Genomic DNA, 23293 nt, shown 5'->3' with positions numbered 1-23293 from the left:
GTCCAGTTTGATGGGACTGCGGGCTTTACAAACTACATATCATACAGTTATGCTACTAAGTGTGGCTTACAGGCATACAAAGAAAATATTAGTACATCCTACAAGCACACTCAAAGTAGAACAAAGAAAGTTCTATGTGCGCCCAACAGCATGCAGGGAAGTTTGGGTTTTATTTTTAAAGGACAATTATGTAAGTGCTGTAACCATTAAGGTAGCATTACTGACAGTTACAATAATGAGGAAGGTATGGACAAGAGGAAGCTAATTCTCAGAACACTTAAGACTTTCCCTTGACCCTCAGGCTAACTGCATCCACCAGTCCCTCCTGGATCACATACTCTGGTCTACCCTTGGAGCTGTGACCTTGTAGACTGTGACTGCACATTGGCCACAAGTTATGAAAATGATTATTTATATTTTTACTTCCCCTGTTATTATTGTGCAGATGGGAGGCAGTACTATCCTTATTCTTAAGACCCCAATCTACCAGGACCACAAGATGCTGTGAGGAAGGTGAAAAACTCACTGGACAGCTTGCTTATATTCCTTAGAGAAAAAAATCCTTCCTGACCCCAACAGGTAACACCAAGCTGGAAACACAGCTCTGACAGCCACCCCACTTACAGGGCAATATGTGGGGAGGGGCGGAGGGAGCATCTCTCAGCAGCAAGAATTGTTTCTGTGTATCCAGGACTGCTTTAATGCAGAGAGGATGGGGAGTTCATTGGAAGCCCCAGCCCTAGTTCCCACCCATTCACAATGTCCATGTGCATTCTGTGTGAGAAGGAAGAAAAGAAGGAGGGACCCTGGTGAAGGGGCCTCTACTCACATTCCCTAAGAGCATGGTGCAGGATTGGGGCCCTAGTGCACAGCAACTATATTGTGGTCACACCTATTCCATTCATTAAGGAATTGACTATTGTATATGGTCATGCAGTTAACAACTATGAGAAAGTTCTCATTTCTCAAGGTGATTACTTTATCTTCATCACTGCTGCTGCCTTTGTTATTATTTATTATCATCATCATCACAGACCTTAAAAAGCAAAGTAAGCAGTAAACTCATCCTTGGGTGTTTAGAGTAGGCTTCACAAATTGTGTTTGAATTTCAGTGCAGATAATCATTCACTTTACATTTTCTACAAAGCCTCTGTTATCCAGTGTATCAGCTGACTGGCAAATGGTAGATATAAAACAGATTGTGTCGGATTGCACCAGGATAGCAAACACAAACTAATTCATAGAATGAAAGTCACTTACATGAGAAATTGAACCACAAGCCAATCATGAATTCAAGTAATATAACTGTAATTGTATATTGGACAAGTGCAATCTTATAAGGGGATGACATTTTATACTGGAATCAAAATATTATTCATTTATATATATTTTGTTTAGAAAAAAAGGACAAGGAATAGAGAAATCTAAGAATCCATTATCAGAGGAACAATACTTGGATTTTTTTTTAATCATATTGGTACAGTAGGTGGTAATGGATTTTTAAATCACTATTTTGTCTTAAATCAATGAGAGGCAAACAAGAATTTTCAGGGTGTCCAAACCATATAATTATTGGAATTCAGTGGTAATAGTAACTGCATGTAACAATCATTTAGCCATATGGACCAAATATATTTCAAAGTCATTAGCACAGATGTGTTTGCTTTCCTTGCCGGTGATTCTTCAGTTATTGGGATTACACTGGAAATAGTTTTTCTGAGGTTTCCAAAGGCAGGATAGTATTATGCACATACTTGAATGCCACTGGGTTGTAGGTAAAGAATTTAACAGCTTGTGGAAGTACGAATTAGTGCCGATAATAATTTAATTGACTTGCCTTTGCAATAATGTGCTTAATAGATACTGTTCTGTCTTTTCAAAATGGAGGTTTACATTGCTGTAAGTCAGAAGTTTGATTTCATTGATTTGCATGCAGTGATAATTCAGAAGTAAGAATGAAAAACAAACAAAACCCACATGATTTCTTAAGATTGCCTTTAACAGAATTCACCATAAAGCTCCATCATACTAAGCCAATAAGAATTTATGCAAACATTCTAAAATTATATGGATACATACAATATGAAAGTTGTTCACTGTAGCTGGAGTTCAAGATGACGTCTACATTCATACTCTTGTGATATACTAATGGTCCAAATTGCACCATTCACACATCCAAGAGCGGGAATGTGAAGAAGTGAACCGAAGAAGAAATGAAGTTTACTCACCTATAACCAGACTTCTTTGAGATGACCTCTACACATTAACATACTTGAAATTCTCTGATGGGGAAACCTGAACCATCAGCACACCCCAAGAGTGGGAATGCAAAGAGGCCAGTAAAAGAAGAAGTCTTGTTTCTCTCCATTGTAAGTTAAGGCAAACCATCAGCTCTGAATCAGTGTGTGTTCTAAGCTCTATTCTTTCACTGGTGGCAGTCCCCTGGTTGCCTGGTTTGTCGTCTCAATTTACTGTAGCTTATTTGTTAGGTTCTACTTGTGGAAATTCTGCTTTAATGGCTAAACCTAAGGTGTCTGTAATTAGGTTCTGCATAAATACATCCGCCTCTGGAAACAGTGTCAGGTGGAATTCCCAGAATTTAGCCATTGCCCCCGAGTCTGACCTGTACTTCATCGTGGTGGAGGGGTGTAACATCTGAAGTAGGGGATCACTCATTGGAGCTATACCATCAGCTATGAAGGCTTGTTCAAAATATCACCTTGGGCATTATGTGAGGTGGACAGGTCCAAAAAGAACCCTGAAAATGATGGCTAACACAGGCAACAAAGATGTAGGGCAGCAGCTGCACCTACCTATTCAAGGTGAAGGAAGTCTCTGAGAAAGACTCAATGGCTCGGGTCACGTAGTGTGAAGCCAGTACCAGTAGACGAGGAAAAGGGTTGCATTACTGTGCCTCTGTCTCATTTCAGTGGGACCAGGTATTTTTTGGGACAATCATTCGCTCTTGCTTTTGACCAGGGGTCGGCAACCTTCAGCATGCGGCCCATCAGGATAATCTGCTGGCGGCTGTGAGACATTGTTTACATTGACCGTCTGCAGGCACAGCCCCCCGTAGCTCCAAGTGGCTGCAGTTCACCATTCCCATCCAATGGGAGCTGCGGGAAGCGGTGGCCAGCATGTCCCTGCGGCCTGTGTCACTTTCCACAGCTCCCATTGGATGGCAACAGTGAACTGCGGCCACTAGGAGCTGCGGGGGGGGGGGCATGCCTGCAGATGATCAACGTAAACAAAACATCTCGTGGCCTGCCAGTGGATTACCCTGATGGGCCGTATGACGAAGGTTGCTGACCCCTGCTTTTGACCATGAATAACTTAGCATCCAGTTAAACCCCTGCCTTACTCTCAGCAGTAGATGCCTTGCTGTTGCCGTCTTCCCTTGGTGTAAATACAATGGGCTTGTGCCGAAGCCCCCCTGGGGATGCATGCCCTCTGATGTCGGAAGGCACGACTGCAGTATACTGTGGCAATGTATCCAATTGTAACTGAGTTCTCCACCAGTCCATCAAAATTGCAACCTGGAATGTTGCAACTCTTCACAGGCATGGTCATCAGGTCACTGTCTCATGTAAAATGGACCATCTTGGCATATCAATTGCAGGCCTAACTGAAGCAAGGCTGATTGGTGACAGATGTCACAAGGTGGAAGATTCTTTACTTCTGTGTTCTGGTGGCCCCAGGGGGTAGCACTAATACTGAAGGTGAGGCCAAATCCTCCTTGATAACCTGGACACCCATGTCTTCTCGGTTACTTATGACATGTCTTAAATTCCGGCATGGTTATCTTGCTATCATAGTAGTCTATGCTCTGACAGAAGAATCTGTTGATTCAGTAAAAGATCATTTCTACGATCAATTGGAATCTCCAGTACCCACAGTCCCTCCACATGATAATCTTCTGATCCTGGGTAACCTAAATGCAGTTACTGGCTCTTTACAAACTAAGTCTGAACAGGTCATTGGTCATTATGGTTCAGGTACACCCAGTGGTAACTCTTGCCACTTGCTCACATTCTGTGCCTCCCAGAATCTTTCCATTCTTGGATCATGGTTAAAGCAGTGATGCATACACCAGATGTCATGGATCTCGCACGATGGTGTCACTCAAGGAGTTGCACCACATCATCACACATGACAGAGAATATCATGGTGCTGAATGTGCAGCGAACACAGACCACCACCTAGTGGTTGCCCATATTGTGTTGAAGTGCCAAAGAGCAGGTACGCCCTCTGAAATGATAAAGAAGTTCACACACTTCACATGCCAGGTTTAGCCAACAGGATTTGTATCAATGTCAGCAATAGATTCTCAGCTCTAGCCAACCTGCCGGAAGACATGGAGGTTGCCTGGTCTCTGTTCACTTCTATCCTTCACCAATCTGCTGAGCGTACAATTGGTTTTAGGTGCCCAGCACGCTAACCATGGTTATTGGAAGTGGCCTTCCAGATAATTAAATTGAAGGTCACAGCCCACCGGCATGGCAATAAGCACACTCGTAATCAGCTGAAGTGAAAATTTAAACACCCTGGCACTCTGCGATCATGAGGAATATTATAACCAAGGGGCGGATGATGTTGAATTTGGCTTAGCCAGGGGCAACTTAAAGCCAGCATCCTGCATGATCCGCAACCCCAGCAGTGAAGAGGTAGTCGCTACGAACAGCATCCTGAATGAAAGCCAAGGCCAACTATGTAAATTTGATGATGACATCCTCTCACTCTGAGTGGAACATTATCACAGTGCCCTGAACCACCCTCCAGCTGTGGCTTGCTCAGAGCTGGATGATCTGGCAGCCACTGTGGTTCAAGACCCAGACACTTATACTAAAGCATCAAAATTGGATGAAGTGAAGCATGCCATCTCTAAACTGAAAAACGGATGTGCAACCAGCACTGATGGAATCCCCCCAGATCTGCTAACATGTGCTATTGACCCGATAGCAGAATCACTTCTGTCCATCTTTCATCTGGTGTGAAGAACTGGAACCTTGCCAACCGCCTGGAAGGATGGTATTGTGATCTTACTTTATAAGGGCAAGGCACCGCATAGTGAATATAAGAGCTACAGGCCAATCACCTTGCTGTCTGTTCCAGGGAAGGTGTTTACGCATGTTCTGCTAGCATGATTGGAGCTGGCATGCTTGGAGCCCCTGCTACATTGGAAGTGTCTCTCCCAACAGCCAGGCTTTCTGAGGAGCAGGTCCACATTAGATGCCATTTTGGCCCTCCGCTTGTTGTTGGAGATACACCATTAGTTCAGGAAGCCCCTGCACATCGCTTTCATCCATCTTAAGTCTGCATTTGATTCAGTTGACCATGTCACTCTATGGAAGGCCTTAAATGGCATAGGTGTCCTACCACTCTGCTGGAATTGATTAGAGAGCTGCATAATGGAACCATTGGTGTCAGGCAGGCTGTGTCTTGGCCCCTGCACTCTTTTGTTGTGCAATGTAGCATTCCGTCAGGTCCATAGGCATTAAGTTTGGTGATTTCTTGCTCTCAGACTTTGACTACGCTGATGACATTGTTCTTCTAGTACACACCCCCAACAGGTTTTGCGAGGCACTCCTGCAAATGGAGGAGGAGTCGGCTAAGATTGACCTTCATGTTTTGTGGTCAAAGACAAAGCTGCAAAACCTAGGACCAAGTCCACCTGCTACTCCAATCTCTTTGAGTAATGAAACTGTCAAAGTGGTCTCCATGTTTGCTATTTGGGTTCTATACTCATCAGTTCCTCCAACTCTCACACAGAGGTTCTCCATCAGATTGGCATCACAGCATCTGCCATGGGTAATTTAAAATGAATATGGAACCAGCATCATCTCAGAATGACAACCAAGTTCAGGATCTATTTGAGCTGTATCCTCCCAGTACTGTTGTAATGCTGTGAAACTTGGACACTACACCACTCAGGCTGGGCAAAGCTGTAGGCTTTCCACACAAAATGCCAGCGTATTCAATTGGGCATAAAGTGGAATGACTTCATCTTATGGTCACTCTGGTCTACAGGCTACTGGGCCCATTGTCCACAGATGGTGCCTTACGCTTTTTGGACATATCGTGAGAATGCCACAAGACGTTCCAGTGAACTCCATTCTCCGGGTGGCTTGTAACATCTAGGATAAAATTCCACTAACCGAAGGGTGGAGACGGCCCAGAGGCAGACCCCCCCCCCCCCATTACATGGGTTTATCGAGTCTGTTTAGATGTTGGACTCTTGTGGCTAAGCGTTGAAGAAGCAGCCACCATTGCTGGTATATATTTTAAATCTAGGGTTTCAAACTGACATAAGTGACTTTCTCATAGCCATATACACTATTGTATTATTTTTATTTAGCTGGTCCCTTGGTTTATTAATTTCCTGTTTGTAGTCTCTTTCTCAGTCAACATTCATATCTGTTTCATTTATATTCTTTAGCAACGACTGTATCTGTTTTCGTGGGTAGGCACTCCATAGAGACAATCCTTTTCGTCTACCTCTTGCCAAGAGGACTAGCTATTTCTCAGTGTGGCAGGCTCTCCAGAGCCCAAGATAAAGACATATATACTTGGTGTAATAATCATCTTTAATCTTCAGCTTTATAAATCATCTTCTAGGTAAAATACACTGCAGGAGCAGTAATTTCCTCACCTTGCAATAGGCTCTAAAATCATTTGAAGATTTTCTCTCTTTGTTCCCCTCCTTATTCATGCAGGAAGTTAAATCTCAGGTATTTCAGAATCAAGCATCCACCTGACATGTGGAAAATGCTGCTCAGAATTATGTGATCTTTCTGTTTAGAACCATCTTTATCCCATAATTGACCTGAAAGGACACACCCTGCACCCAGAACTAAGCCATATCTACCATTTGAAGCCACATCTCAAAATTCAGTATAATATCACTCAAGCACACTGATGGAAACACTGAGCTTTGGGGTGGCTCTGGGGGATCAGACTGTTGTTTTGGTGGGTGTGCATGAAAAGTCTATGGGCATGGGGGAGGCAGTTACACCTTGTGTAAAATTAATATGGCTAATATAATGTTATTGAGGTTAATCTATATGGAAGGAATGTGCATTTTCCCAGGACGTGTGCAATGTATATTGGAGAAGGGGTAAAAGAAATACAAATAAAACATGGTACTTAATTAAAATCCTCTGTCATAAATATAAAGGGAAGGGTAAACCCCTTTGAAATCCCTCCTGGCAAGGGGAAAGCTCCTCTCACCTGTAAAGGGTTAAGAAGCTAAAGGTAACCTCGCTGGCACCTGACCAAAATGACCAATGAGGAGACAAGATACTTTCAAAAGCTGGGAGGAGGGAGAGAAACAAAGGGTCTGTGTCTGTCTGTAGTCGTCTTGGCCGGGGATAGACCAGGAATGGATTCTTAGAACTTTTAGTAAGTAATCTAGCTAGGTATGTGTTAGATTATGATTTCTTTAAATGGCTGAGAAAAGAATTGTGCTGAATAGAATAACTATTTCTGTCTGTGTATCTTTTTTGTAACTTAAGGTTTTGCCTAGAGGGGTTCTCTATGTTTTTGAATCTAATTACCCTGTAAGATATCTACCATCCTGATTTTACAGGGGGGATTTCTTTATTTGTATTTACTTCTATTTTTTATTAAAAGTCTTCTTGTAAAAAACTGAATGCTTTTTCATAGTTCTCAGATCCAAGGGTTTGGGTCTGTGGTCACCTATGCAAATTGGTGAGGCTTTTTATCCAACATACCCAGGAAAGGGGGGGTGCAAGTGTTGGGAGGATTATTCATTGTTCTTAAGATCCAAGGGTCTGGGTCTGTAGTCACCTAGGCAAATTGGTGAGGCTTTTTACCAAACCTTGTCCAGGAAGTGGGGTGCAGGGTTTTGGGAAGTATTTTGGGGGGAAAGATGCGTCCAAACAGCTCTTCCCCAGTAACCAGTATTAGTTTGGTGGTGGTAGCGGCCAGTCCAAGGACAACGGGTGGAATATTTTGTACCTTGGGGAAGTTTTGACCTAAGCTGGTAAAGATAAGCTTAGGAGGTTTTTCATGCAGGTCCCCACATCTGTACCCTAGAGTTCAGAGTGGGGGAGGAACCTTGACATCCTCTTAGGGCTCCAAAAGGGGCCACAATAGGTTGTGCTTTCTTTTTCAGATCTGTGTGTGTTTTGGAGCAGGAGATGAAAGTGGAAAGTAATGAGAACTCTAGTGGAAGTAAAATGTTTCCCTTTTAAGACAGTGTCTGAGCTGCTAACAGCTTTGGATCCAAAAGCAAGCTAGCAAGCCTCTGTGTAAATTCAAATTACCTAGCTGATGGGCACAAAGGAGCTGCAAATAATGAATATATCTGGTCAGCAAACAAGCTACTAGAAGACTCAGATTATGGGCCTCCAGGAAAGGGAGGTGAAAAAAAACAAGTCAAGCTTGAAAATAAGGGGGACAGGTTAACCTTAAGGGGTGGGTGTGTGGGTGGGGGAGATGGAACAGGGAATGGGGGTGGGGAAATTGGAATCATGTTTTGCTAAAAGGGGAAATGGGAACAGGGACACAGGTGTAAGGCTCTGTGGTGTCAGAGCTGGGAAGGGGGACACTAAGGAAGGAAACTGGAATCACGCTTGCTGGAAGTTCACCCCAATAAACATCGAATTGTTTGCACCTTTGGACTTCGGGTATTGTTGCTCTCTGTTCATGCGAGAAGGACCAGGGAAGTAAGTGGGTGAAGGAATAAGCCCCCTAACACATACCACCTCCACACTGGTACAATCTAGTGCTGAATAATCTAGGATTAATGATATTTACATTCACTTTTCTACAATGCCTTAATGGGAACTACTAGTAGGCCATGCCAGTAAAGCCTCAATAGCCATTGTTAATACCACTATATAGATCCGGTGGTGGAGGAAAGACGTGAACAGTGCAACTAATACTCTACCAAGTAATTCATAGCTCTGTCTAAGATGTTTTTAATGTCCACCATCTCCAAAAGGTCAGCCTAGAACCCATTAAATCTGTGTGGTAGTACCAGATGTGCTATCTCAGTGCCTTCAGGCTTTCCTTTTATTTGATTTTTTTTTAATGTATTACATGCTGACAAGAACAATCAAATGCAGTTTCAATAGGGGTATTTTTGTTTTTAATCTGGGATAATCATTACTGAGAGATCTTCACAAAGAACAGAGCTGTTTGAAGTTTGGCCATCCTAGAATAATTTGTTCAAATTAATCAAATATTGATAAGAACATTGCAACATTTTCTTTTCTTATTAATGCCAATTCTGCTATAAAGAGCAAAACTATCTAGTTTCATGAAGATCTGATTTTTAAGATCAGTTTGGTTTTCCCTTGGTTAATTTTCTTTGTTTTAAAAATGGACTGTACAATTCCAACAGCATGAACCATTATATAATTACAACTCTAAAAAGACTGAAGATGTCACTTGCTTTTAAATACATTTAAATAAAACTAGTTAATCCTCCCTGTAAATTGTTCTCTAGGCCACAGATCACTAACATGAATAAAAATAAAAGCTGTAAAGGATCTGTTACAGGGTATTTTCATTTGGTATTTTTTGGGGTTTTTTTATATTGTATTCATGATGTTATTATGATATAGGCAGGGTTTCAGCTATTGCACAATTCTGTGAGAGTTTGCAATGAAATCCACCCTTTGCACAGCCCATCCTGGAGAACTGTGCTTCCTAATCAAACCTTCCACTTAAAAAAAATAATTCTAGCTTTATTTTTTGAAAATAAAGCCTTGGAAATCTGAACTACATGTAAAATTATGCAGTGCTGCCTTCTTGAATCTGCAGAAGGCCTGAAATATTTGAGAGATGATCTATGCCTCATTCATTTGAATAAGTTGTGAAGTCTGAAACCTAAAGGTGACATTTTACTTGTCAGCATTATAAGATATTTGATAGCTCCAGAAACAGAAAATCTCTTTGTTGTCAGATGTTTGGCTGCTTGTGTTCCCTCTGTATGCTTTCCCAGCTTTGAGGAGGTAGCTGGCACAGCAGACCTTGCGTGAACCACAAGATTAGGTAAGCTAGGAAGGCACCCGGCCAGGTTTATTGTTGACAAAGCACAGGCCTGGCTCCCCGGATCGATGTCTACAGTTACACTAGCACATGTATGCCCATGACAATGGATGCAGCTCAGTGAATGGCGGGACTTTCCATCTCCCCTAAGCTGGCCAAAGACACTCCCTCTAAGACTTTTGTATACACCAATACAAATAAGTTATGTTTTGCTGCTCTGACATAGTTAGTTATTTCCCCCTGACATGGGTTGTTACCGCCCCATTACCTTTTACATGTTGGTTTGATCAAAACATCTCTATCCATTATACTGTCATCCTGACCTTATCTTTAAGAGAGGTCAGCGTGTTCCTGTTATATTTTGTGAGGGCAGTGTGTTTTTACCATACTTGGTATCAGGGTGTTCTGGTACCATCCTTCTGGAATGCGTTTGCATAAGTGTCCTGTGCCTAGCCTTTCTTAGGAATGTGTAGGTTTTTGCAATATTGGTCTTGTTCTTGCCAGGTTCTGTGAGCTTGCAAGCAGGCAGAGCCTGACTTCTAACTTTGCTTCTTTGCTTTCTATCAGCAAAGCTTGACCACTACTTTAGTTCAGGCCTTAGGCCTCACACCGGGCTTCTGCTACAAGGTCTTGTCTCAGGCTCTTTCTACTATACTATTAAATGTATTTATTTCATAATCACAAACTTACTGCACTCCCCAAACCACCCCAAAAAACCCTACCTATCCTTGTCTAATGTTGTCATCCACTATTAATACAAAAGTCTGTCACACTGAACTACAAGACCTATTGTACTGATTGTGTTTTTCTATTTCATATTTAATAAAAATACTATTTTTTAAAAAGTCACAGTATTTCTAGTTTGTCACATCATACTGCCACAATGAAAGGAGACTCAAGGAGCTTGGCTTGTTTAGCCTAACCAAAAGAAGGCTGAGGGGAGATATGATTATCCCTCTGATATATTTAGAGAGCAAATACCAGGGAGGGAGAGGAATTATTTAAGCTCAGTACCAATGTGGACACAAGAAGAAATGGATATAAACTGGCCATCAGGAAGTTTAGACTTGAAATTAGACGAAGGTTTCTAACCAGAGGAGTGAAGTTTACCTGATCGCCATATTTGGGGTCGGGACAGAATTTTCCGCCAGGGCAGATTGGCAGAAGCCCTGGGGGTTTTTCGCCTTCCTCTGCAGCATGGGTCACTTGCTGGAGGATTCTCTGCACCCTGAAGTCTTTAAATCACGAGTTCAATAGCTCAGACATAGGTCAAGGGATTATTATAGGAGTGGGTGGGTAAGATTCTGTGGCCTGTGTTGTGCGGGAGGTCAGACTAGATGATCATAATGGTCTCTTCTGACCTTAAAGTCGATGAGTCTATGAAAATCCAGGAAATCTCCCATGCTATTTCAGTCCAATTTATCCAAGAATAGCACAAAGCCACAGGTAGAGCATATCTGGAAGGTAGTGTTAACTTATGATTATCTATCCATGTACTTCAATGTTCGTGTATTAAAGCTCCCATTAATTAGGGAACTTAAATCATCATGGAAAAGCAGTTGCCAAACATACACTCTGTAGTTTTTATTATTGTTTTTGTTTGGGGGAGAAGCAAGACAAGGGAAGGAAAAGGAAACAGCATAATGCAATGCTTATTTTTGCCAATGCTTATTTTACACTAACTTCAGTAATTACATGCTCAAGACATGTTGGAATTACAGGGGCCCTCAAAACAGCAGAATTTCTAATTTTCAGATATTTAATGATTCCAAATGAGTGTGTCAAAACTTAGCTCGTGGTAATTTTCTGGTGCTGTTGATATGCAGGTCTTTCTTACTATTCTGCCACAGAGTAGAACAAGAGGATTGTCACCAAGAGTTAGCCCTGCCTCTCATTTCCCCATCAAAGTGGTCATACGTATGGCAAACTGTCAGCCCTCACTAAACAATAAATTATGATGAAGTTAAGCCTGGAAAATATTACTGCCTAAGCAGTAATGTCTGAGGTGGGCATGATGTAGCCTAAATAGTATCATTCCTATCTAGAAAGAACTACAAGGAAAGTTCTAATGCAGTTCAAAGTGATTTTGAGTGCTTTTGACTAAAAAAGGAACACTAGAAACTCTTATAAAAAGAAAAGGAGTACTTGTGACACCTTAGAGAGTAACAAATTTGTTAGTCTCTAAGGAGCCACAAGAACTCCTTTTCTTTTTGCGAATACAGACTAACACGGCTGCTACTCTGAAACCTAGAAACTCTTATGGACACCAAGATAAGATCTGGATACCACTCCTCAGTCTTTCAGTAATAAATGCTCATAATAATGCATAGTCAACATTAAAATATTTAAAGCCTCATTTCATCCTAATATGCATAAATGGTTACTGTTATTGTGTGTCCAAATTAGGTGTTTGTGCACACACGTGTGGAAACTGCACACAGATATTAGGCAAGCGATTGCACTTACCCAGTTTAGAAAATCAGAGTATATATATTTATATCTACACCAAGAGAGGGAGAAAAAGAGAATACATGGTGTGTGCATGGTGTGTGTAGTAGCAGTAACAGTATAAAAGGGTTTTATTAATAATATATAATTACTACTACTGGTTTAGAATTGGCTCATTATTCATGATTTGTAAAACTATGAACACATTATGCAAGTAATATCACATAAATGCCAATAAATATCATTATACTACATCATATCACTAAACACTCTGCCTATGCCACTACAAGACATGTTTTCCAGACCTCAAAACAAATTCTGTAGCAATTTTATGAACCTCTTCCAATTTTTCAACTTTTTGAAGTGTGAATACCAGAACTGGGTACAAAAATTCTAATAACCGTCTCACTAATTTCATATACAGACATAGTATCAAATCCGTATTTGACATCCCTCTGCTTATACATCCAAGGATCACATCTCTACTCTTTTTGCTACAGTATCACACTGAGAGCTCATGGTTATCTACCATGAGCCATAAGTCCTTTTCAGTGTCAGTGCATTTCAGGATAAAATCCCCCATCATTCAAGTGTGATCTATATTCTTTGCTCCTAGAGGTAGGACGTTCTATTTGGCTGCACTGAAGTGCATACTGTTCACATGAATACATTTTAGCAAGAGATGCAGGTTGATCTGTGTAACTGACTAGTGCTCATCATTATTTACTACTCCATCACTTTGTGTGTCTTCTGCAAATTTTAGCAGTAGTAATTTTATATTTACTTCCAGATCATTGATATGGATATTGAATAGCATTGCGCCAAGAACAGATCCCAGCAAGGCCCCACTAGAAACCCCTTGTTGGATGATGATTCTCTAGTGCAGAGTTCCCAGACTTGTTCCGCCGCTTGTTCGGGGAAAGCCCCTGGCAGGCCAGGCCAGTTTGTTTACCTGTATGTCCCTCGGCTCGCGCCGCTTCCAGCAGCTCCCATTGGACTGGAGCAGTGAACCGTGGCCACTGAGAGCTGCGACTGGCCAAACCTGCAGACGCAGCAGGTAAACAAACTGGCCTGGCCCGCCAGGGGCTTTCCCTGCACAAGCGGCGGAACAAGTTTGGGAACCACTGCTCTAGTGTAATTACTTTTTTGCTGATATATCAATCAGTTTTTAATTCATTTAATATTGGCTACACTGATTTTGTATAGTGCTCTTAAAAAAAAAATCAGAATGACATATGTGGTTGAGTGAAATGTCTTACAGAAGTATAAGCAGATGACGTCCTTAATCAAACTTCTGTTCTCATCAAGGAACAATATCAAGTTTGTTTGGCATATTTTCCATAAACCACGCTGATCAGCTTAATTGCACTGCCATCTTTTACTTCTTTACTGAGTGTGTCCCAGGTTAGTCTTTCCATGATTTTGCCTCAGATCAACATCAGGCTAACCAGCCTATAGTTACCCAAGTCATCCCATTTACCCGTTTTAAAGATTGGCACATTAGCTTTAATCTCAGTCCCCTGTAACTTCCCAACTGTTTTAAGTTTTGTTTCAAGAAAAAACTATTGGTGTCTTTGACATCTTCCCCCATGCTTCCTCTGTCACAGGCCATCTAATGGTAGATTATATGACCTGTGAAGAAGAGTATGAGAAAAGGGTGTTTGAGAGCCACCAGGCTGATAACTGAAGAAAGAAGAACAGGATAATTTCCCACCAGATCTTTTACAAAGTGATTTGTCAGATGCACAGTACTCCTTAGAGCTAGTTCCATAAGTTTTTGAAGGTGGACCAATAAAATATCTTTACATAAAAGCAGGGTTATAGTACTGTTTGACGAACTGCGGTTTGGTTTCACAATTAGAAAAGCATTTCCATTTTCTCTTGTTTTCTGCATACCTATACAGACTGGTGGGCTGGGCTGCCAGAAGTACCGATTTTCTACCTGAATGCAGGTTATCCTCTCATCTCCTTGCAGCTCATATCCAGGGTCACACTGAAAAATAACCGTGTCTCCAGGTTCTCTTCCATCCCCATTTCGAGTTCCGTTCATAGGAACACCAGGATCACGGCAGGCAGTGGCTACAGAGCCTAACAAGGACAAAAGAAATGTCAGCTTTTAATTCACATTAATTATACTGTATGTTTTTCATATCTGTTAAGTCGTTCTTCCAGTCCCAACAAGCTTCCATGTTCTTTGTGGTTTGGGGAAATTAACCAAAAATCAGCCAGTTAAAATGCTTCTTTGATACAATTATTCATTTTATTTGCCATTTGTTTTAATTACTGAATGTCACGTATTATATATATTTTTTCTATGTAGCATTTCAATACTGACAAAGCAGTCATACATTTGCTAGCAGACTTTACAATCTGAGTTGCTAAACATAGGGACATTTTGGAGAATGAGAAAGCTGGCTCAAGAAGAGCAAGTTGCATAATTCATTTGTGTACCACTACATCTCCAGATGTTATGAATACTGTTTTTCTTAAATGTATCCATTGTTTAATATTTTGTAACAAACCTTGAAGTTACTTTTAATATACACATTATGTTAGCCACATTCTGTCCCGCTTTTGTAACTGTTGATGCACTGGCCTATTAAAAATATGAATGCACTTTACTCAGATAGAACTTGCAATCAAAGTACCAGCAAGCAGAATTGAGCTCATGTAACATGTCTAACTCACCATTTCCACCCACGATTACTCCGATTGCACGTATAATCACAGTAACTACTAGAGCAAATGTGCACAGAGATTGTTTAATATCTTCCCATAAACTTTATATATTATATACTATGGCCAAAATATTCAATTTTACATCTAAAATACATTCTGCCTACTTACATGCCACCTACAATGCATATGTATATATAATAGTAATGTTCTCATATCCTGCCCTTAACAATTGAATAGCATGACTGTGCACTATTGAACAATTGCTGCATTCCATCCTAATGGTGCCTGAAGTGATTCTTACAAACAGTTTGGGACCTGGTGGGAGAACGCTGGTATTATAAAATGTAAGGTGATAGTACTGGCATATATTATTGTTTATATATTGGTTTTTTCCCATAAGTGGGTATGCACTTGCACCTTTAAGGTGAGGAAAAAAAAAAGTATCTATCATCTCAAATTATAAACCTCACTTTCTGTGACCTCCAGCAACATGCTGATAAAACATGCACACATGCCCTTCCCACCCCAAGACATTTGTCACCACTGGTATCACTGACCTTTTTTAGAGGTTTCTAGAGAAAATGGATGAAGTTCCTCTCCTCTGGGATTTTTATTATTATTATTTCTGATACTAATTCCTTTTTACCTCCCAACTCTAACTTTTCAACTATGGAGGAACTCTGGAGATCAAGGTAGAGATTGCCTCAGTATTGCTGAATTGTATGCACCCAATTCTCTTCCCAGCCTGTACATCCCATCACTGGATCATGACAAAAGGCTAACACAATCCCCGCTACAGGCCCCAAAGTGGTGGTGCAGCTTCACACATCCCCAGCACAGGCCACTGTATGTCAGGCACAAGTTAACCCTAAGCCAGTTAAAGTTATTTGATAGCTCATCTTGCACCTTCACGGAGTTAGCTGCCAACTGTCATATCTGTTATCCTTACTGTATACTGACGTGTTTAACTTACTTTTGGCTCCTCCTTCTCGACTATGTGAATTCACACCATTGATAAAGAAATAAGAATTTGCTGGACCAGAAACTGTTTTTCTCTCTTAAATCAAAGAGTTGGACACTAAAGATGGCACCTTCTCTGCCTATAAGCAATGTGACTGCTATTGAATTTGGATTTCTGGATAAGTCAGATCTCATATATGAACTCACGTAGGAGGTTTGACAATTTGCAAAGACCTATGTAAGTTTATCTGACAAACTGCACAGTTAGCTACTAATTTAGAATATACAGTTTCACATTAAACAGACAGTCTCACTTACATTTTAAAATGTAAGAGCTTATTCTCTCACATAGATGAGGTAAGAAAAAAATCACATATCAGGTATTTAAGACTCACTGGTGTTCTCGAAAGGATAGATACATCTGATTTTCCTTTGCTTTATGGGAATAGCTAAATGAGTTCTTACGTTTGTCTAATGTGGAGAATTCTACTCCAGTGCTTTTATTTAAGAGACTTCTTAAAATATGGGGTGGGGGGAAGGGGGAAATCTCAACCGCATCTCTATTGGTAATTTACACACCCCTCTCATTCTATAACAGGTTTCAGAGTAACAGCCATGTTAATCTGTATTTGCAAAAGAAAAGGAGTACTTGTGGCACCTTAGAGACTAACCAATTTATTTGAGCATAAGCTTTCGTGAGCTACAGCTCACTTCATCGGATGCATACTGTGGAAAGTACAGAAGACGTTTTTATACACACAAACCATGAAAAAATGGGTGATTATCACTACAAAAGGTTTTCTCTTCCCCAACCCCACTCTCCTGCTGGTAATAGCTTATGTAAAGTGATCACTCTCCTTACAATGTGTATGATAATCAAGGTGGGCCATTACCAGCACAAATCCAGGTTTTCTCTCCTCCCCCCCCCCAAAAAAAAACCACTCTCCTGTTGGTAATAGCTCTATCAAGCATTCTTACAACTACAATACCCACCTGCAGAAGTGAAGAAACAGATTGATAGAGCCAGAAGAGTTCCCAGAAGTCACCTACTACAGGACAGGCCTAACAAAGAAAATAACAGAACGCCACTAGCCGTCACCTTCAGCCCCCAACTAAAACCCGTCCAACGCATTATAAAGGATTTACAACCTATCCTGAAGGATGACCCAACACTCACAAATCTTGGGAGACAGGCCAGTCCTTGCCTACAGACAGCCCCCCAACCTGAAGCAAATACTCACCAGCAACCACATACCACACAACAGAACCACTAACCCAGGAACCTATCCTTGCAACAAAGCCCGTTGCCAACTGTGCCCACATATCTATTCAGGGGACACCATAACAGGGCCTAATAATATCAGCCACACTATCAGAGGCTCGTTCACCTGCACATCTACCAATGTGATATATGCCATCATGTGCCAGCAATGTCCCTCTGCCATGTACATTGGTCAAACTGGACAGTCTCTACGTAAAAGAATAAATGGACACAAATCAGATGTCAAGAATTATAACATTCATAAACCAGCTGGAGAACACTTCAATCTCTCTGGTCACACGATTACAGACATGAAAGTTGCGATATTACAACAGAAAAACTTCAAATCCAGACTCTAGGGAGAGACTGCTGAACTGGAATTCATTTGCAAATTGGATACAATTAACTTAGGCTTGAATAGAGACTGGGAGTGGCTAAGTCATCATGCAAGATAACCTATTTCCCCTTGTTTTTTCCTACCCCCTGCCCTCCCAGACGTTCTTGTTAAACCCTGGATTTGTGCTGGAAATGGCCCACCCTGATCATCATACACATTGTAAGGAGAATCATCACTTTAGATAAGCTATTACCAGCAGGAGAGTGGGGTGGGGGGAGAGAAAACCTTTTGTAGTGATAATCACCCATTTTTTCATGGTTTGTGTGTATAAAAACGTCTTCTGTACTTTCCACAATATGCATCCGATGAAGTGAGCTGTAGCTCATGAAAGCTTATGCTCAAATAAATTGGTTAGTCTCTAAGGTGCCACAAGTACTCCTTTTCTTTATTCTATAAGATGTTTTTTAAAGCAAAATTTCAAATGAATTCTTTTTCCACACCATCAAACTCTGCATTTATCCAAACTGCACACCTCTTTTACTTAAAAAAAGATGGAAAAACTTTCATGTAAGAGACACTGTAAATAAAACTGGGTCAGATCTATAGTTTCATATCCCAGTTAGAGTTCTGCTTATTTGTAAGTATTTAGAAGAGCAACCCAGAAAAAAGGAGAGGACACTGAACCGGTCTCACTTCAAGAATCAGATACAGAGTCCAAGACTGATATAAATACTTTGTAGTTGAAATTTTGAAGAAAAAATAATTTACTATACAATATTGATATAATTTACTTTTTTTTTTGCATTGCTACATATGTTGGAATGCAATTTCTGTACTTTAACAAGCAAAGACTCTTTAGTCTTATGACAAGAAGAGCTGGTCCCTTTGAGTAATTTTTTTATTATTATTAATTGTAAGCAGTCTGAAAACCTATAAATTACTAGAAGAGTTGGATAATTAAGACAGCTTGTCACACAATACTTTGGAAGTTTTATTCCCTATTCGTCACTAATAGCTTTTCAAGGATACAGCTACATAACAATAGATGGTTGATAGATTTGTGGGGAAGATGGTGTATGGGTACTGCACTGGTTTTACCTACACAGATCTGCCATGCTTCTGATGCTTTTGAGTTTCTTATTTGTATCTGTATTAAAAATATGTATTAGGTTTGGGAGATACCACCAGTTCTACCAATTTTCTCCATTTAAAAGCATAGGGAACCTCTCTCAAACCAGTGGGCTCTTTTAAGATCATACCACTGTACACAGAAACAAACTGTGAAGAGAACTGATAAGAATATTTCTATTAAAAGTAAAAAAAAAAAAAAAAAAAAAAAAAAAGAGCATGCTAATGCTTTTCCTCCCATTTTTTAGCCAGCATTATTTGGAACACTGATTTGAAAAGGTAGTCTTATATGTTGTTCTATATATGAAGTAATGTATTCTTAAAATACACTCAAATGGAATGCAATCTCTACTGGTATATACAAATCTTTTGTATTAAAACTTCCATTTGTAATCTTGTAATATGTATTATTTTTACTTCCTCCCAGATTCCATTTTCTGCTGCAAGAATAACTGAGGGTTAAAACCTAGCTAAAAGAATATATTATCTTCATGAGTTTTTCCTTTCTTAATATATTGCTGTTAATTTCAAAGGATCTTGTGTTTGTTCTACCCAGTGAAATTAATAGTTCTCTTATTGCATTTCTAATACTCATAGTTTCTTTGTCTGTTGACATGTCAATACCAACTTTCATCATTCAGCTATTAAAATTCAATAAATATAATTTTCAGCATAGTAAGAGATGGTTTGTAACTAGTCATTTCTCTCATGTGTTTGCTTTGAAGGGGAAAAGGAAGTGGTCAGATTCCTAGTAAAATAAAATACCCAGGATAAGTATTCTAGAATGCAGAAACATGCTTTACATAGGGCCAGATGCAAAAAAAACCAACTCCCCCCCCCAAAAAAAAAACCCGAACAAACAAAAAAAATACAAAAAAAAAAAAAAACAACTGACCAAAACACAGAAAACAAAACCAATCTAACACTGCACATGCAGGAGACAGGTGTGGGCCAAAGCTCTATACTATGCATCCTTATGCTATCTATGCATCACTTGAGAATGGGGGTTATTCGGATACCACTAGTCCCACAACTTTCCCAACAGCTGCTTTGTATAACTCCTAGTCTAGTTTTCTGTGTCTGACACTCGCTCATTATTAATACGGTTTGTATTTTTTTTCTGAAATGCATTTATCGTCTTTGTGAGGTGTCTTTTTATTGGATTTTTGTCTTGCTTTCTACTCCTTATTCTCTCTTTTGTCTCATTTTTATGCCTTTTTTATTTCCTTTCTTCCTTCCACCACTCTCTCGTCAACTGTCTTAAGTACCTTCTGGCTGTATTGAAGAATCCCTTTCTATTAGCTGTTCAATTCTCTCAATCATCTTTCCCTATGAAAATTTGTGGAGTAAGCACAAATTCTAGCAAAGATAAAGTCCTTTATAACCTTGCTATTACACCTGCAATGCAGTCTTGAAAGAAGTATTTCTGTGAAGTGAATGGAGCTGACTACCACAGCTTATCATAAGCTTGTTGATAGACTGTAAAGCTCCTTGTGACATGCTCAATTAAAAATTGTGTGTAAGGACAATCTGCATTATATTCTTATCTTGGCAGTAATTAATTTGTGGTGCAACAAAAGGACCCCTACTGATCACAGCTATTGAACTTTGTGGTGAAGTTATGAAACACACATATATTGCTGCAAGCTATATTTCATATGGGAAAAGGACTCTGATCCAATGCTCAGTTTAATAGCTATCACAGATCCACACATCTCAAGGGAAGTATTAATAGAGTGAATATTTGTGTGTTGTCAGCAGGTGTCATTGAACCTGGGACCTTTGGAGCTTAGTGCATGAGCCTCTACTGCATGAGCTAAAAGCCACATGCCCCTTAGCTAAGGCTATAGAGCAGACTCATTACTCTCTCTAAGAGGTCTCGGTGCCACTAGATGGGACAGAGCACCACACCCAGGTCGTGTGTGGGTTATATATGCATGCACGCACTGTGTGTGTGTGTGTGTGTGTGTTCGTTCACATGTGTGCAGTGTGCTCATGTGTGTGTTTGGTATTTGCATGTGTCTGCGGTGGGGATTCAGAGGGGTCGGGCAACTTTTACACCACGGTCACCCCAGCCAGGAGACACCAATGTAGATCAGGAATAACACCACTGAAGTCACTCAATAGCATTACACCAGTTTAAATATTTAAAGAGATTGATCATTTTCAGGCCAATGACTCTAGCCCAATGGTGGACTTGTGTGAGATTTAGACCGGGGAATGAGCGATAGCCCTGCTCAATGGCAACAACCAAGGAAATCTAAGTGTTTGAGGCTAGCTAGACTGGGTTTGAACACCATATTGTCTGCTAACATTCTATGCTCTGCTTAGAAATTAATTTAATTTAGCAGCTAGGGATTGTAGAAAACTAATAAAGGAAGCAAAGGGACACAAGAAAAAAAATCTATTACCAGAAGAATTAAGGAAAATAAGTAGGAGGTCCCCCCCCCCCCCATATATTAAAAACAAAAATAATCCTAAGAAAAGTACTGGCCCAGTTCCTAGATGGAAATGGTAGCATCATCAATAAATAATAAATAATAATAATAATAATAATAAATAATAACAACAACAAAGCAGAAAAGGAAAAAGGGTTCAATAAATATTGCTGTTCTGAATTTGGGGAAAAAACACGATTTACTCTTCTCATAATGATGAAGATACTCTTTACATTTCAGTAGTAACTTATGAGGTTGTTAAACAGGAGCCGCTAAAGTTAGCCATTTTTAAATTAGCACATCAGAGAATTAACATTCAAGAGTTTTAAAGGAGCTGGCCAATTAGCTTACTAAATCATTAATGTTGATTTTAAGTAAGTCTTGTAACACTGGGGAAATACCAAGAGAGTGGAAGAAAGCTAAAAAGGGTAAATGGGATTGTCACAGATGTTGCAACTTTATGCAATATTTTTGGGAACCATATTATGTTAACTGTATGAATGAATTATTTAACACTGTGGGCCAAGGATTGTGCAACTCTATGAAAGAGTCGCCAGAACTCCACCAAGAACTAAAAACAGCAGTGGACAACTAAGGTGAATCACATAGGTTACTTCCACAGAAATAGCAATTACTGGGGATGGTTGCATATAATTGGCTCAAACTATTTTTTTTTTCCAAAAAGCAACATACAAAGAAAGATTGCTCGATATAAAAAAAAGCTGGGTTTAAACTGACTCGGGACCTTCTTTCTGATCCAGCAAACAGACAATCCATTCCATCTGTCCAAGGGCCTCATTAAATGCAGAAGGGTTGAAAAGACTTTGGCCTCCTACAGCCCCATAACAGTGATGGGTGATCTCTGGTAAGCTTTTAGCTTGAGTATAGGAACTTTCATTTTTTTTAAACCTGTTTTCTCTATAATGCTTTTATCTTTAGAATAAAGATGCTTGCTTAGAAAAAAAGCAATCTCGTGTCCTGTAATGGCTGGCAATACACTCTTCATAGCACTCACAGAGAGCAAAACATGGGAGCTAGCATTTAGCTAGACTGGCTTGTTGGAAAGATCACCATGTATGGCAGGAAGCTGTGCATCCTTAAAATCCTGGTCAGGAGGGAGAGAGGAATAGGTCTTTGCCCAAGAGAGGTGAGAGCTCGGAGCCAGAAACCTTAAGTGGGTGTTCTCAAGAGACTACGGAGGGGGGAATATAGGTGCAACTACCCTGAAACTGACAGGAATTACCGAGTTAATTATAGGCCTGGCAGTCTGACACTGGTCCCAGGCAGAAAATGGAGCAGCTGATACAGGACTCCATTAATAAAAGGATCAGTGACAATCAGCGTAGGTTTATGGAAGTTAGATCCTGTCACACTAACTTAATACACATTTTTGATGAGATTACAATTTAGTTAATAGAGGTAACAGTGTTAATATAAGACTTCTGTAAGGCATTTGACTTGGTCTCACATGACATTTTGCTTAAAAAAACCCACAAGAACGATACAAAATTAACATGACAAACATTTTTTAAATTGATTAAAAATGGACTGACTGAGAGGTCTCAAAATGTATTTCTCAATGGGGAATCATCATCAAGCGAGTGTGTTTCTATTGAGATCCCTCAGGGATTGGTTCATGGCCCTATGATCTTTATTTTTTTTTTAATCAATAACCTGGAAGAGAACATAAATTATCACTGATAAAGTCTGCAAGGGGCACAAAGACTGGGGAGTGTTAAATAATGAAGAGGCCAGGTCATAAATACAGAGTGATCTGGAGTGCTTGGGCACAAGTGAACACTGTATGTTTTAGTAGTATGTAAATACATACATCTAGGAACAAAGAATGTAGGACATCCTTACAAGATTGGAGGGGGGAGGAGCTCTATACTGGGAAGCAGTGACTCTTGGAAAATATCTGGGGGTTGTGTTGAATAATCAGCTGAACGGGAGCTCCCAGTGCAACACTGTAGCCAAAAGGGCTAATGAGATCATTGGATACATAAACAGGGGAATCTTTAGTAG

The 23293-nt window shown here is 40.2% G+C and overlaps 1 protein-coding gene across 3 annotated transcripts in view; it reads right to left on the bottom strand.

Annotated features, from left to right (window-relative positions):
• Positions 1–23293, bottom strand: part of CSMD3 (CUB and Sushi multiple domains 3) — a 1168908-nt gene that overhangs the window by 324896 nt on the left and 820719 nt on the right. For all 3 annotated transcript variants that reach the window (XM_077808852.1, XM_077808853.1, XM_077808854.1), the window contains one exon: positions 14362–14553. In XM_077808852.1, the coding sequence (XP_077664978.1) occupies positions 14362–14553 (192 nt within the window). The remainder of the gene's footprint in view (positions 1–14361; positions 14554–23293) is intronic.

The sequence above is a fragment of the Eretmochelys imbricata genome, chromosome 2 (assembly GCF_965152235.1).
Source record: "Eretmochelys imbricata isolate rEreImb1 chromosome 2, rEreImb1.hap1, whole genome shotgun sequence".
NCBI lineage: Eukaryota > Metazoa > Chordata > Testudines > Cheloniidae > Eretmochelys > Eretmochelys imbricata.
This window is presented reverse-complemented; position numbering and strand designations above follow the sequence as displayed.